The 16,768-nt window shown below is 36.0% G+C and overlaps 2 protein-coding genes across 2 annotated transcripts; one reads left to right on the top strand and one right to left on the bottom strand.

The window, feature by feature from the left end:
- Positions 1 to 2,129: 2,129 nt before the first annotated feature.
- Positions 2,130 to 8,190, bottom strand: LOC145780951 (small ribosomal subunit protein eS19-like). Its single transcript, XM_082592631.1, has 5 exons — positions 8,129 to 8,190; positions 5,227 to 5,291; positions 4,605 to 4,774; positions 3,066 to 3,180; positions 2,130 to 2,326 (listed from the first exon to the last, which is right to left on the bottom strand). Exons 2-5 carry the CDS (start codon positions 5,289 to 5,291, stop codon positions 2,242 to 2,244), a joined length of 435 nt encoding a protein of 144 aa, XP_082448757.1. The 5' UTR covers positions 8,129 to 8,190; the 3' UTR covers positions 2,130 to 2,241.
- Positions 8,191 to 13,047: 4,857 nt separating this feature from the next.
- LOC145780748 (large ribosomal subunit protein uL15-like) lies at positions 13,048 to 15,866 on the top strand. Its single transcript, XM_082592375.1, has 5 exons — positions 13,048 to 13,134; positions 14,303 to 14,366; positions 14,855 to 14,930; positions 15,286 to 15,457; positions 15,706 to 15,866. Exons 1-5 carry the CDS (start codon positions 13,132 to 13,134, stop codon positions 15,832 to 15,834), a joined length of 444 nt encoding a protein of 147 aa, XP_082448501.1. The 5' UTR covers positions 13,048 to 13,131; the 3' UTR covers positions 15,835 to 15,866.
- Positions 15,867 to 16,768: the final 902 nt, after the last annotated feature.

The raw sequence follows: 16,768 nt of genomic DNA, 5'->3' as shown, positions 1-16,768 counted from the left end.
CACAAAACTTGCTTGGATTCTTCCACTTGAATCTTCAAGCACAGATGGATTGCCTTTAATCTTCTTTCTTGCCAATGAATGTCAAAGTTATTTTTTCTTCTGTACTAAACTGAGAAGAAATGTCTTTACTTTTTAGCTTAAAGTTCTTCAGTTGCCTACCGAGAAGAAATGTCTTTAATTTTCTTTGCTTCTTTAGACTACCAACCAACAAGATCTTCTTTTATTATTTCTTTGCTTTTGTAGCCTACCAACCAACAACTTCGTCTTTTATTTTTTATGGTCACAGCGGTAAACCATAATTTCTTCGTGGGAAAATTGTAACTTAAAGTTCCCGGATCCTTTCGTCTGCATATAATGACCGAAGAAACACACACTTGAACTTCTTTTCAAACAGTGTATTTCTGTAAAAATTAGCCCACGGCTACCAAAAACGAGGGGGTGCAACGCGTACACCACTTAAACTGTCACTACACAACAGATTACTTGGATAAAAGACGGAACTTTTGTCCAGCTAGCAAGCACTAAGCCAACAGTTAAATGTGCGGCCAACTTTCAAACAATCATTTTACGAATGACCAGAATAGATATCAATATCTCAAATTCACGTAGAAAGTAACTGTGACGCAATAAATGAAAGACAATTATGAAGTCATTCCAACAGGTGTTCAAGCTGATGTAATATTTCCTGTTTAAACAGGCCCAAACAAGTCCAAACAAGTTTGACACAAGTCTATGAACGATGGTGCAATTTTGGCACATTTTCTAGCAACTTCCATGACGTAATATTCAGTAGACTTGAACGGTTTTTATATGACGTTTGATTTGGTGAAAATTGTCGGGAACACCAAGAAATAATTATCTTGAAAAGAAGGGATACAATATTGACTACAATAAAAACCTCGCAATTTTAGTGTCAAAAACAAGTTAAAAAAAGTTTGACTGGCCAAAAAACAAGCAACCCGCAAACTGAAAAAAAGGTAGGCTACGCAAACTAGAAAAAAACAAGTCAAAACTTGCGGGATAACAGGGTTGGCAACAGTGTTAACGACTCTCACTGGCATGGTTTTTCTGAACTGTGTTGCTACAAAATTTTCCTTAATCCTTTAAAGTTCGAAAATCGGAAGGGGACTAGGTCGGATAGTAATCCGAAAACTAAATCTCGTAAATTCGTTTTGACGACGAAGTAAGTGAACAACAAAAAATGATTCAGCAGTTCTCCTAAATATCCATTAGCGAAAAACGAATTCGTTGCTTGCATAAAAAAGCAGTGAATAACGCGCATTCGATATTTATTTTTAAAAGGAATGGGTATAAGCATTCGATATTCAGAAAGCAACGAATAACGACAACTAGTCGTTACTTCCAACCCTGGCTAGCCTATATGGCTTTTTAATAGATTGAGTTTCGGTTTTAGCAGCATGACCATTGTTTATTTTACAAATGTCGGTACAGTACAAAAGACCTATTTTAGCCTGATGTTGCGGTTTGTCACAAGCTTTCGGAATATCGTCCTATAGCTCCTAAGTCATGTGCAACTGCACTGACGAGTCAATTTTGAAGCTGGCGCGTCGTCATGAGCCAGATCTTTTAAATAAACTTACTCAGTGGGCTTAATGCATAAGCGTGGATTTGATAATTTCAGAGAAACGGATGGAGGCATTCTGGTTGTGTTAATCTACAAAAACTAACTTTTCGAGATCTTGGGGGTGGGGAACGTTCAAATACTCGCGCCAGGCATTGCAACATTTTAAGTTAAAAAAATCTTGTAAAGTTAAGTAAACTTGTTATGATTCTACACGTATTTTGTGTAAGATTTAACAGAACAAGCGTTGCACGAGACTTATGGCTCTGATCACAAACCTAAGTTGTTTCCGACAGAACACAATGGTCCACTTGCCTTCGCTGACCAAGCCAAACATGGGAAGCTCTCGCATTAACGAGGGCATCGAATGTTGGAGCCCTGAGACTGTCGCATCCTTAATCATCGGCTTTTTCCTTCGGTGATTTTGCGTAACAGCCGAGTTTGTCTTGTTCAATTTGCCGTTTCTTTACACACCCTCGAGAAAAGTTCTGTTTGGTCAAATGGACATTTAACTCACACGATCAAGTGATAGTTACAATGCGGTATTAAATCAAGCAAAATCTGCTGTAATGTAATTACGTCACTGGTACTGTAATCTTGCTCTGACCAAGTCAAAATTCTATCGGTAAAAGACCAAACAATAACGGTACAAATTTTATTTATTCTGCAGGCGGCGTTCTCTTGGCGACCTGTCCAGCAATGCGATCAGCGTCTCTTTGTCCTTGAGAAGTAATTCGTCTCCCTCTGCAAAACATAATAGGTTAGCACGCCTTGCGAAACAGGTAGTGTGTTTCTCCGACTTCTTTTTAATTGAACAAAACAGTTGACTTGCTGTTAGTATTCAATGACTATTAAGCAGCGATTAAGTAGGATTAGCTCAGTGGTTCTTAACCTTTCCCAGAATGACTGAAAAGTAAGACACATGCAGTTCAAAACGTTGGCTAAAAAATTCCAGCAAACGAGCACAGCATCTTACGTCATTTTATAACCAACCAATCCCAATGATTTAACCACCACACACCCATCGGGACAAGTCTGACACCACTCTGGTTAAGAACTCCCAGATTACCCAATCTTGCCTCGCAAGCAACTACTCGCGACACCGGACTACGGCAAAACGGCTCACTTGAAATATATGACCGGTACGAGAAAGCCGATAAAAATCACAAAAACATCGCTTGTAACTTAGTGTGGAAGTAAACTATCTAAAAGTCTACCCAGCATTTGCATTTCGTGAAATAAAAATTAAAAATGTATCTTCTTTTTGCGCCATTTATTCAACTGCTTAATTCAAATCTGTGTATCAAAACATCACATCGTGGACTGCGGCATACAAACGAAACAGCTAGATCTAAACTTATATATAGGGCGAAACTTGGCCCTTGTTACAGACCGAGCTCTTGATTAATGCCAAGTGAGGAAGAAACAAATAAAAGCATAGAAGCAAAAATTGTAAATATCGCTGATGAAAATGCAACCTCACCCTCGTTCATCTTTAACGATCAACTTGATCCCTTCCAACGATTGGAGAGCTTTGCGTGCTACTGAGTGCGAGCCAAAACTGAAGTGGGCAGGCTTGGTCCCTCTCCGTTTTCTACCTGTAATACGAAACAAGATTCACTGAAGACAACCCAAAAGAACGAGATGTGGCTAACTAGCCATATATGGAGGCTTTTTATTGACGCTGTTTTTAAACTACCTGGAGTAAAGTAAAGTTTTTATTATTCAGAATTGCAAAGATAAAGGAGTTTGGAGGGTGTAAAGATGGTTGGGGCTTCATCTTTGCACCCTCCAAACTTCAATAATTTTACATTTGTTTGGTGTCAGTCTCATGGGGGTTAATTATCAACTAGTATAGATTACTGATATGCAAAATGGTAGTTCTGTGATGATTGGTTTGGGAGATAGCGGACATCAAAAATTAATAAAAAATTTTCAAATGTAAAAAATTTTAATTTTTGAAAAGTTCTATATTTAAAACTAATTGGAAATTAGCAATTTTGGTAGTAGATATGAAAACTAGGGCTGCTTCTTAATCAGAATACCAAATTTCAGCTTTGTAAATGCTTTAGATTAAAAGTTATGAAGACCCAAACATGGAGGAAAATGTACAATTGTACATGCGAACACATTTTGAGGGACCTTGGTGACTTTTGAAGGGCTGTAATTGCTAAACGTCTTGAGATAATGAGCTTAAATTTTTTTTGTGTTCATTATACATCAATATGAAACTTTAGTGTAAATTTCAAGAAAATCTAAGAGGGTCGAGCTTGCACACCCTGTTGAGTTGACAGGGAATGACCCATTTGTGTATTATGTGCAGCTTTCAAAGTCGGTAGCAACCTTAAAAATGCTTTCGATTGCCCTAAAAATTCGACAGGATTATTTTTTCAGGTATTGACACAATACAAGAGGGTGCCCCATTGAATTAAAAAAAAATCAATTTATGAATCACCCTACTGTACAGTGTACATGTACGCTTTTTAAAAAATGTCTTTTCAACAAAAAACAAACATGACCCATCAAGTACAGTATAACGCAACAACCCAGTCAGCAGTGATATTATAGCAAAGGAAAAACAATGCAGCACTGTTATGTTCAAGTGTGCGTCATTTATTGCAACATCAAAAAACCTTCTATTTAACATTATGCTGCACTTTCACCAACAGGTAGGTGAATATCTTTAAAGGGAGAATATTTGAAAGGCCACCATTATAAGCAACAACAAAAGTTAGATATGCTACAATTTATAGTTGGGTTCTGTCTTGCAATACAACAGAGCAGACTTTAACTTTAGTTAAAAAATTGCACTAGTAATAGAAAATCACATTTTTGAATTAGTCTTGCTCAATAAATAAGTATAAAATCAAGGCATTGTGAAATGCTACTAGAAAGTGTGAACAAAGCACCATTTGAGAGTCACCCCAGACAGCACATCATTCATATTTTACATTAATTTAATGTGGAAAACAGCTGATGTGCTGTTGGAACTGTTGCATATAACATTAATAGAAAAACAAACCTCCATAAATTCTAGCCAGAGACTTGATACCCAATCCATTGTCCATGTAAACACGTCGAAGTATAGAAGCGCATCGAATATAATACCAATCTGCGTCGCATGGTGCCAATTCTTTGTGAATTCCAGTTTTAACAATTTCACTCCATTCTGGCACCTTTAGCTTGCCTGCCCTGAATGGAAGATGTATTTAGAAACATCATATGAATGTATTCTTATAAAAATAGCTATACACTGAATTTGCATATAGCCTTTTATTAAATTTCTTTATCTGGGAGATCATGAAAGAGAGTGTTTATTGTATTATATGTCAAAAAGCTCAAATTTTGCATGTGTTCTTAGAAAACACCAAAATATCTATGACCACAGCACCACAAAACAACATATATATATATCTTTTCAACTCATATTTAGCAAAATCTAAAATTTGGGTCAATTTTAAGTTGAAGATGACCAAGTTTCAACTTTTCTTTTTTCAAGATCAAGATGCTGTAATTTAAAAATTAGCCAACTAAAACCAATCTTATTTAGTTGAAGTTTGAGTAGTAATTTATTTAAGTTGCATAGTTAATTTGCTTGGTTATTAGAACATTAAAATTATAGGTACATTTTTCACTTGACTTACTTTTTTAAATGGGCAGCAAAAGCTATTACAAAGTCTTGCTGATTGACGTCTTTAACACTGCACATCTGTAAAGAAAAAAAGAAAAATTAAACGAATATATAACATTATGATCCCGAAATAGATGAAAAAAATGCAACAGCCCCAAAGTTGCTAATATCAGTTATAGCAAACAGTTTTTAATTTTCCCTTAAAAAATATAGCAGCATTGAAATCGCTAATCGAAGTTTGGCAAAATGTTTTAATCTTCTCAAAGATTGCATCTCCTTTATTCCAAATGGTCATGAGCCATCACTGGAATTTCTAAACGAAACTATGAAGTCACAGAAAGTCATTCTTATTTCGTGTTGTGTCATAAAAATTGGTTTTAACTATTTCCTACAAATAAAAGATTTTTAATGCTTCCCGACAACATTGAAAATTTTTCAAGAAAATTTCAATTGGTGGCTTGCAACAGATGTTGCCTTAACATATGCAATTGTTGTCCAAAAACACACCACATATGTTGTGAACTGTTGAATAGGCAGCTTCCATTATCAAACAATGCGAGCTTTACTTTCGCAGTGTGCGCTTGAACAAAGCATTTTAAGGCGCAGCTCTCGTCTCTATCTATTCAACAGTACTTTATGTTTGTAAAAACTCTGTTTGGCGACTTTGGCACTACTGCATACGATACTTTCTCCTTTTAAAGTAAGAAATAAGTTGCATCACAATTAAACAATAATGTTGAGATTATGTAATTTGTTACTTAAATGTATTTTTCGTACTCTCTTGAAAAATAGAACTTTGGTTGGATGCAACTTAGTTTGTACCCTTAAAAGATCGAGAGAAAAACTTGAAAGCCGAAGTCGCTGATTGCAGTTTCCGCAAACAAACAAAAACTCTTAGGATCATTACCAGAAATTTTAAAATGTTTGCGGAAACTCCGATCAACCTTAACCCTTTTAAAATGTTTGCAGAAACTGCGATCAGCAACTTCGGCAAACTCTTAGGATCATTACTGGAAATTTTAAAATGTTTGCGAAAACTGCGGAAAAACGGTTCTATTTTTTACTTTCGATCTTTTCAGTTTGTTTGTTTGCGGAAACTCTAATCAGCGACTTCGGCTTTTTTAATTTTTTTCTCTCGATTGTTTCCTAACCCTAACCACTTTTAAAATGTTTGCGAAAACTGCCATCAGCGACTTTGGCAAACTCTTAGGATCATTACCAGAAATTTTAAACTGTTTGCGGAAAAATGGAAACTGCGAGGAGCGACTTCGGTTTTGTTCTATTTTTTTCTCTCATCTTTTTAACTTGTTTGTTTGCGGAAACTGAGATCTGCGACTTCGGCTATTTTTAATTTTTTTTTCTTGATCTTTTCCTAACCCTAATCCTTTTAAAATGTTTGCTGAAACTGCGATCAGCGACTTCGGCAAACTCTTAGGATCATTACGGGAAATTTTAAAATGTTTGCGGAAAAACGGAAACTTCGATCAGCGACTTCGGCTTTGTTCTATTTTTTCTTTTGATCTTTTCAGGGGGAAAATTTCAAAATGTTTGCGGAAACTGCAATCAGCGACTTTGGCTTTTTTTCCTCAACCTTTTCAGTGTACGAACTAGGTTGCACCCACTTTGGTTGAGGGCTTGTCACAAAACAAAAAAAGCCAAGTGACATCATAGCCACATTTAACATTTTTATTTTGTATACCGTACTAATAAAAATGACAACTTTAATCGAACATTTTTGACATTTGCATGTGATCTACATCATTTGAACATGTAGAAGCATGATTAGTCAATTAAAAGTAAATTTAAGAAATGGCAACTTTTACACTTGTACGACGAAATAAATACAACACACGTGCCCACTGCCCAGTTGTTGTTTCCTTGGTGTTTGTTCTCTGTTTTTGGTTGTCTTTAGTAGTATGGTATTCAATTTTTTTTTTCACTGTATGAATTAGCCGGATGCAACCTAATTTGTACCATGAACAATTCGTACCTTGAAAAGATCGAGAGAAACAATTAAAAAAAGCCGAAGTCGATTATTGCAGTTTCCGCAAACTTTTTTAAATTTTTCGCAAACAAAAAAAAAACTTTTAGGATCATTACCAGAAATTTTAAAATGTTTGCGAAAACTCCGATCAACCCTAACCCTTTTAAAATGTTTGCGGAAACTGCGGAAAAACGGAAGCTGCGATCAGCGACTTTGTTCTATTTTTTTCTCTCAATCTTTTCAGTTTGCGGATACTGATACCTAACCAATAGGCTACTCCGATACCCCAACCTTTTTTAAATGTTTGCGGAAACTGCAATCAGCGACTTTGGCTTTTTTTTAATTTTTTTACTCGATCTTTTCAAGGTACGAACTGACGGTACGAATTAGGTTGCACCCGAATTAGCCTATGTAATTTATCATACCGTATGAAGTGAAAAGGCACTATTGTGCTTGCAAAACCATCATTATTATTACTCTTTTGGCAACAATGTGCAGTTTGTTTTAATAGCTTATTCGGTTAAGCAACTGATTGCAAACAATGTACAATAACAAGATTATGGAATAGCAGCTCACTCTCAGACTTTATTAACATACCGAATACAACTCTACATCACTTAGTGGATAGGTAATTTACAGACAAGCATAAGTTTCACTCTGTTAATCTTAGTGACTGGGTCTTGTCAGATAATCAAAGCCTCTACAAATATATGAAAGTAAAGAACTATGACTATCTCGCAAGGTTGAAGATTTACACATCCAATTCAACTTGGATGAACATGCTCTTGTTTAAGATACAACTGCAAGTATTGCTGTTCAGAAATAAGCGCTGAACTAAAATCATAATTGTCAACAAACCTCCGACAACTTAAGAATCACACAGCTCAAAATAAACAAAAGTATTTCCATAAAATGGAAACACCAGACGTACCTTTCAACAGCAACGTGCCAAAACCTAAAAAGACCTTCTTTCATAAATCGACTTGTAAAGTGCAAACTGAGAATTTTATTTTTATTTTGAAAAGGAGTGCATTTTTCATAAAAAAAAATTAAGAGCCCTAAATGAAGATGCAAAACTCGTGTTTAACAAACTCTTTAAAAACTAAATTGCGTTATTTTCAGTGCTATTGAATGATTGCTTTCGTTTTTACTGCTATTAAGTTACAACGGTCTAATTTTTAGAAAAGTTTGCTTTAGTTTTTTGCTTCTCGCGTTTGTTTAAAGTCGCCTAGGCGGTAAAGTTTTTGCTCTTCAGATATAAATATATAAATTATAATTAAGAAAAATTTAGGAGAATTGTTAGATTTAGAAAAATTAAGAAAGAAATTTAATTGTGGTCATTTCAGTCGCAAAATTTTTGAAATTGATGAAGAACTCACAAAGAAGGGACAATTCAAAGAAACCTTGATTTAGGCTAGCCTGCAGCTACCAATGAATTCGGCAACCTTTTGTTATTTGCATTCTCTGAGTTAGATCGCTCATAGATAGCCACTTTTGTTATTGAACTTTAAAGACAAATTAAACAGAAGTCACAAGAAATGTTTTGGCTTGCTTTATATTCCACCCAACCGTAGTCAACCTTCATTTTCACCAACCAAGTTCAAATCCTGCCCAGGCTTAGTGCTGTAACCATCGAATTAGAAGAAGATTGTTTATGACTACCAAATCAAATTTTCAAAGGATTGAATGAGTAGGCTACTGTTTTATTGTACTGTATGTTGCAACTTCGTTTTTGTTTAATTTTCTTTTGTTGGTCAATAGTTTGAAGTTCTGCACAATTTTAGATTGATAGGAATGTAATCAGCTCGGTCTGACTTACTTTATAATTTTTGCCTAATTTTCATGCTTTATAATGCAACAATAATATTTTTGAAATTTTGACCTTACGAGCTGTTCGTTCTCTTGTTTTCTAGATACGCTTCATTTTTGCGCGGGGGCTCCCGATCTCAAAGTTCCCCCAGCCCCCCACCCCATCAGCTAAACCCGGGCCTGATTCTAGCGTATCTAGATTGCTATGGTACTATTTTATGATCGACCAGGGGAACATTCGTTTTGATATAGGCTACTGCAAATTAAAAGTTGAAAAAATTCAACACAATCACATTGTAAACAGTGACACTTTTATCGAAAACTTTTGTACAAAAGCAGTAGCCTATATTGCTGTTTTTCATATTTTTATGTGACCAAAAATCTCAGTAGCCTAAGATCTTATATTCAGATAAATCAAAAACACGCTATGATGTTTATTGTGCGATTTTTTTTGCATTTTTTTTTTTATCAGTAGGCTGTTTCATTTCTTTTTTCGAGTAATCATTAAATGATCTGCAACGTCAAGCTTGAGAATTTTTTTTTGTCAATTTCACCTTCGTGTAGGCTACAACAAAACAGCTATGAGTTTGGAATACTCTGAATTTTTTTTTGAGGTAATTATTATGATTATTAAACGTTTATTTCAGACATTACGATCCATATCAAGCGAAAAGAACAATTTAACAAATTCTCTTGAAGCATACCAAATTACTGGAGATGCTAGGTAACATTGGAAATGATGATAAGGATCTACGTAGCCTATTATTCAAAACCTTTACCTAGATCAAATTGCAGCATTGAGCAATAAAGGTCAATCACATCAGCGATTGGAACCCTTTCCTTCCCAGCGTTGCCGTTCGGCAACACAAAATAAAATAAACAAACAAAAAAAATTTTTTTTGTTTTTTAAAGTCATTACTACCCCCATGAAAGCTTTAGAAAAATTTTCCCGCTGCGGGAAAATAATTCGGGAAGGAAAGGGTGGCGTTAGACATTGATTCATGCTATCCCCAAGCTTTTTTTCATTACACAATGAGATCATCCTTCGATGTCTTGAAGATGAAGCCGGCGTAAATGTTGGGGGAACTAACTTTAATAACCTGAGATATATTGTTGACACGGTCTTGGTGGCTGATTTGGAAACAAAGCTACAAAATTTGTTGAATCCTTTACTTCTTTCAAATGCAACTAAACAAACAAAATTTGTCCGCCACGTTAGCTCAGTGATTACGCGCCCGACTCAAAATCACGTGGCGCAAGTTCGGGTGTGCATTTGAGCAACGCACTTTCAGTACTGCTTTCCATTCAGCGGCACCTAGTGAATGGAGTAATTCTCCGGCAACAACACTTCAACAATCGGAAAACTTCACTCTGCCAATCTCGGTAATCGGCCCTGAGTCAAGAGCCTCTAATACAAGTATGCGAAACTACCAGGAATAACCTATTGAAGATAAAGATTGAAAACCAACCGACCAACCAACCAAAAATCTGGTAAAAATATCAAAGAAAATCAACATCAATTTTTAGGACACGTGCTGCAAAAAAAAAGTTAGAACGTCTCTCTAACACAGGCAAAATTGAAGGGAAGCGTGGCCAAGGCAGACAAAGATTAACTCATTTAAACCAACAAACCGACAAAACCAACACCAACATATTCCTAATCCACATAGCAAACAACAGAGAATCTTGAAAACTTTTGATGCAAGAAGCAATCAAGCAGCCAGCAAGCCAGACTGGGGCCCAATAAAAGTTTAAGTGGGCATTTGGCTCGTGGGCACACCATGTGGGTTGTTTATGGATCACAAATGGGTTAACACAATAAGTCCAGCTTTTAATGGTTGTTTAATTAATTGCCCAAAACTGAGCACCATGTCTTAATTACAATTATTTATTATTTTCTTTTAGTTTGAAAAAGAAAGTAACAAACATGAGCATTAATGTGGATTGAATTTGCGCAGCCCAGTTGTAAAATCACCCAAACATGGGTGGTAAGTGGGTTGCTCAATATTAAAAACATGTTTTTTACATTTTTTTTTTATATTGGCTCTATAAAAATAACTTTTTCAGTGTTGTTTTGTACTGCCAATAATCATAGCAAGGGTTAACGTGAAATCTTATGTGGGACGTGGGTTCAGTATGGGCAGCCCATTTGCAGAACAACAATTTGCAAAATTTAATCTGAGTTAAATTTCCCACATTAGTTCAGAATATTAGTAGCCTAATTTAAATTATAAGGACAACATAGATATAATATAGAGCAACACACGTGTGCATGAATAAGTAGTTGGATTTGCTGTTATTGGGTGAAGTAGTGCAGAGATGTACGTATACGCCGCAAATTCTACGCCGTGGACTTGCGGCGTAGACTTTTGTTTACGCTAACGTTTACGGCCACATTTTTTTGGATAGTTGTCGCTTGAGGCTACGCCGTAAAGTTTTCGCGGTTTTTTAGCGCATAGCGTCAACGCATACTTTTTAATGTCGTTTTTTTGCTACAACACGCCAATACCTTCCAACACTGCAGTTGAAAGAATGTTTTCAATGAGCAAAGACATATTGAAACCAAAACGCAGCAAAATGTCAGATGAACACTTTCAGATGCTTGTGTTTCTTCGTGGAAATTCAAAATAAAACTTGTTTGTTTCGAATGGTTTATACCGTGTGAATGTTTGGCACCTAGCAAACAAATGAGTTTACGCTAGTGTAGGCTATGCACTGACGCCGCCAACTTTTTTTACAAGTTAGGGAAAAGGAAGGTGATTTGATACATTTTTGACCTTATGAACTTTCAGTTGCAAACCGCCTGGCCGAGAAATCTACATTAAGGCTTCCTGAAAAAAGTAGGCTTTTTGGAAACTTTATGAATAAATTTCAACGTTCTATCTCAATTACTTTTTCTCATATTGATAACTAAAATATCTCACATACATGTATCAAATCACCTTCCTAAGAAGGTGATATGATACACTCTAAAGGTGATTTGATACAGTTGCAGTCGAAGTTTAATTTTTGCTGTTACGTTACGCTTAGGCACCTGATTAATGCACACTAAAGATTTTGAAAGGTCATACACGCTTACAATACACTTACGTAGCTAGATAGACAATTTAGGGGGGGGGATCAACTGTTAAGGGGGGGGGGGGGGGGATATTTTACTTAATATTGGAAATAAAAAGTTTGTGTAAACATATATCGATATAGGTCTAATGCAGCCAAACAGCAATGAAACGTCATTCAACATGTAATGCAACGACATTAAAACATTGAAATAGTATTATAAACCCATTTGGGGTTGAGGGCAAGATAAAGTTTTAGGTGCTGAGATTGCTCCCCGTGGCTACTTCCTGGTTCCAACATCTCATACACAAGAAAGAGACAAATATAACAATTTATTACAAGAAAAAAATCAGAAGCATTATGCAACCACTTTTAGTTACAGAATTGTCTTTTTCTCAATAGGCTATAAGGAGGAAACCGAAAACAGTTTTATGGTGCAGTAAACAAGAAAAGTTTTCGAAGAAACCGTCTCGTGGGTAACGATTGGCAAATCTGGTTGCATTAGGATTAAGCCAAACCCAGGGTATCAAAATTGAAATTAAACCTTAACAAAATAAAAAGACGTGTTCTCCTCAGGACCATCAGCACTCTTAATAACGCACCATGGCCGATCTTCATAGCAACTGTCCATACAAATCTTAAATATATCAGCTAAAGCTATGTGGGCTAATAAAGCTATAGCCTAAATATATGTTGTTTATTTGTTTTTGTTTATTTTTTTTGTTTGTAACATTTTCTTGTTTTTATTTCTTTGTATATCTTAAATTTTTTCTGAAGGTGTTGCGACCGTGCCAAATTTCTTTCAACTCAATAACTTACTTCGGTCACAAGCACGTTTTAACGTTCGCGTTTTGTTGCTTCTACCTTTTTCTTGACCTTTGCTTTGTTGATGTGTATTGTTTTTGACATGATGGTCAGAAATAAAAAACAACTGAACTGAACTGACGTGATTTGCAAACCCCAGTTTGTTTAATTCCTTTTTTGTAATTTAAAATGGAAACACAAGGTTGCTGACGTAAAAAAATTTGTCAATTTTTCGATCTCTTTTGAACAAACGTGCGAAGGAAGATGGTAAGTTGTTATATCTTATGGAATCATCATGAACTTAACAGCTGTAATTTTTCTCGAAAGGCATTTTAACTTGGTTTATGTATTCAAATCATATTTCACTTTAGCTTGCAAAACAATTTTGCAGTTTTTTTCTCAACAGCATCGGTTCAAAGTTTTTGCAATTCCTCAATGCGAAAATTGTCATGGGCGTCTTCGTTCGTTGCACGTTCTTCCGCTTTGATGCAATAACTTAAATGTAGCAATAACATACATTTAATATACCCCCAACGTCGCGTAGTTTCACGGGGCGACACCCGGTAAGTCGAATGTGTGTGTTGGTTCTTTGGCAGAAGTGCATTCTGTCAATTAATTTAAAGGTATGCTGTCTATGTGTGTTTTGAAAAGTGGCATTAGAATTAATTTTACATCTGCTTAACTTTTACAGTTTTGTGTTTGATACATTTCTATAGTTAAAAATTAAAAAAGGGCATTGGCTATTTAACTGGCTCCGGTCTTTTAATGTGAAACACTATTTGACCGGTCATGACATATTCTTTTTTCTTTTTCAAAGCAAAAGACGAAAAAAAGTGCCTAGATATAACATCTAAATTCTATTGTTTTATTCAACTGAGTCGGCGGCGCATGCGATCTTTCTTGGGCTGGTATCACCAAGAGTATGAGTCCGATACTACACATGAGCGTTTTGTTTTAAACTAAAATTGCCTGTTAAAATACACTGCCTAAAAGTTAACATTGATGAAACCATTTTTTAAAAGAAGTATTGTCACTTTTTGCAGCCATCGAAGTAACTTGCTGAGAGCAAAAATGTAATGCACCGTTCGGCAAACACGGTCACTTCCTCTTATAAATTAAAATTATTCTAACAAGCAAAAAAACTCTTCCGGGTGGTATCAAACTCATTCTCCCGGGAGCACCAGCCTAAGAAATATCGTACGCACCACTGACTCAGTTGAATAAAATTGTTGAATTGAGAAGTTATATAGGCACTTTTTTTCTCTCGTCTTTTGCTTTGAAAGAGAAAAAGAATACATCATGACTGGTCAAATAGTGTTTCAGATTAAAACACCGGAGCCGGTCAAATAGCCACTGCCTTAAAAAAAGCAACCTGTATAAGATAACGTTCGATGTATTAGGTGTGTAAAGCTATAATGACAAAGGCTTGTTGTAGGTCTCCCGTTTAAAGAAGACTAGAAAGGCTCGAGGCCATGTAAGCCATGGTCATGGACGTGTAGGTGTGTTGATCGTTTATGACTTAAACATGATAACCTAAAGCTGCTTTTTGAGCTTTAAGTTGTCAAGCTTTTGAGCACAATCATTCTCAGCAAGATTTAATAATGTGAATAATGGTCCCTACCATGTACAACTAATTAACATTGGCATGGAACCTGCTATGTTTCTAATGCCATTGGCATAGCTGTTATAACTACTTCACTTTGTACTAGTGTGTAACTACAGTTAAAAGTTGCAAGGAAATATAGCCTCTACCCTTAAAATATTCTACAAGCAAATCAAAATGTCAAAAGTTATAGTGGCTATTGTTGCACAATCTTCAGTTTCTCTGACTTTGCACATGCAAAATCATTGTGCATTCAAATTTTACAAAGGTTTTGTGGTAACTAGCCATTTACTGAGGCTCGAAAGCAGAACTTTAGCTATTTCTGCCAAAACATTCCAGGCTATCATTTTTTATGGTAAAAATCATTTAATGAAACTTTTACAGGAAAACACAGAAAGCATCCTGGAGGTCGTGGTAACGCTGGTGGACAACATCACCATCGCATTAACTTTGATAAATAGTGGGTATCATTGTGTCTTATATTTTGTGCATGTAACACTTTGATTTGCTTGCTGCGTTCAACCTTTGCTTATAGTGTTCCCAGAGACTTCATGTAGTTTGTTGGGGTCAGAATAAGCATACAATAACTGAAGCTTGGCACGGTGTATTACTTATGCGTACAAAAAGTAGTATGTCACTGTACTTAAGCTGTCATACACTTCAACTGACTAGAAAAGACTGATACAGATTTTTCACTGATAATTTCAATTTTTTAAAGTTAGTATGCTAGTTACCGTGTCACTTAATGATTGTATTATTTAGAATTGTATAGTGTATTGTCATATATACTAGGTAATTCTATAACTTTTGTTCAGCCATCCTGGTTACTTCGGTAAAGTTGGCATGAGGCATTTTCACTTAAAGCGAAATCAGTATGCTTGCCCTATCATCAACCTTGACGTGTTGTGGACTCTTCTCCCTGAATCAACCAGGAAGGAATACGAGAACAGAAAAGATGCCGCTCCAGTGATTGATGTTGTGAAAGCTGTACGTCTAGTTATATAATTTTTCATCTAGAAAATATTAAAAAGTTTTCTCACTAAAGCTTTTGCATAATTAAGTAGATTGGTTGTGTTAAACGTTTTGTAAAAGTAATTTAGTTTCTGACTCCAATTGTTTTAAGTGATTTGCTTTACAGAAAAACCACTGCATGATAAATTGAGGCCCACTGCAATCTTGAAATTTGTACGACCTATAAGTGTGGGTTTTGTTTTCTACTTGTGCCTTTATTTCAGGGATACTACAAAGTGCTGGGAAAAGGTGTCCTTCCAAAGCAGCCAGTGATAGTGAAAGCAAGATTCTTCAGTCGTCGTGCCGAGGAAAAGATCAAAGCGGCTGGTGGCACTTGCATCTTGGTTGCGTAAATTTCCGCAATAAATTACTTTAACTTGCGTCATTTGAGTTTGTGGTTGGGTTAGAATTAGGCTTAAACAGTATTCGTGCAATACCGTACTCCGTATTTAATTAAAAGCGTTTTTCGGCTTAAATTTAACCTCCACGTATTCACACAAATGACTGGTAGTCGGACCGCTGGTGCATGCGAGTAAATTTCAGCTACTGCCACATCTAGCATCGGACTTGGTCATCACTTACTAAATTGCTACATGCCATGTTTCATCATTTACCTATTTCAGCCACTTGCTGAAATGTCGCCAGCTCGTATGTCAGTTGCCGAACTGCAAGGGGTTTAGTTCACAACTGCTGTGTCGTAGATTCCTGATTAGGTTTGGCAGCAGGTACATATTATGGTTTAGTCTACAAAGGGAAAGTGGTTCGTCGCAGAAGTATCGAGCAATGAGCCACCTTTTCCGGAGTAAATCTCACAAAGTATAGTCATTTCTGTGAGGGACACCATATTAAATGACCCCCAAAAAACGAAAAATCCATGATGTCATTTTACACGATTTTATGCATTAAAGACAGTCTTGAAGGGCAAGCATCACTCGTGGAATGCTTGCTCAAGAAAAAGTCATTAAACACGTAACATCCGTATATACAGTAGAACTCGGTTAATCCGAATGAAGCTGGAAGTACAAATGAGCATAGCCGTAGGAGAGTAAAACATTTTGGGGGGGCGAACAAAATTTGCCCAAATTTTTCAAAGTTTGCCCAAATTTTATCTTTGCGTAAATATTTCAAAGCCACAAAATTACTCACAATCTCTGAGGTAGTGCATTTAATAACTCTACAGGCATCAACTTGGCCATGTACGAGAACATAGGCTACAACAGCAAAACAAGGCTAACTTAACTTTAACGTGCATTCATAGACCTGTCTGTGTCCCAATTAAATAAACGA

This window comes from Aplidium turbinatum, chromosome 12 (assembly GCF_918807975.1).
Source record: "Aplidium turbinatum chromosome 12, kaAplTurb1.1, whole genome shotgun sequence".
NCBI classification, from domain to species: domain Eukaryota; kingdom Metazoa; phylum Chordata; class Ascidiacea; order Aplousobranchia; family Polyclinidae; genus Aplidium; species Aplidium turbinatum.
The sequence above is the reverse complement of the archived record's forward strand: the minus strand, read 5'-3'. Positions and strand labels throughout refer to the sequence as shown.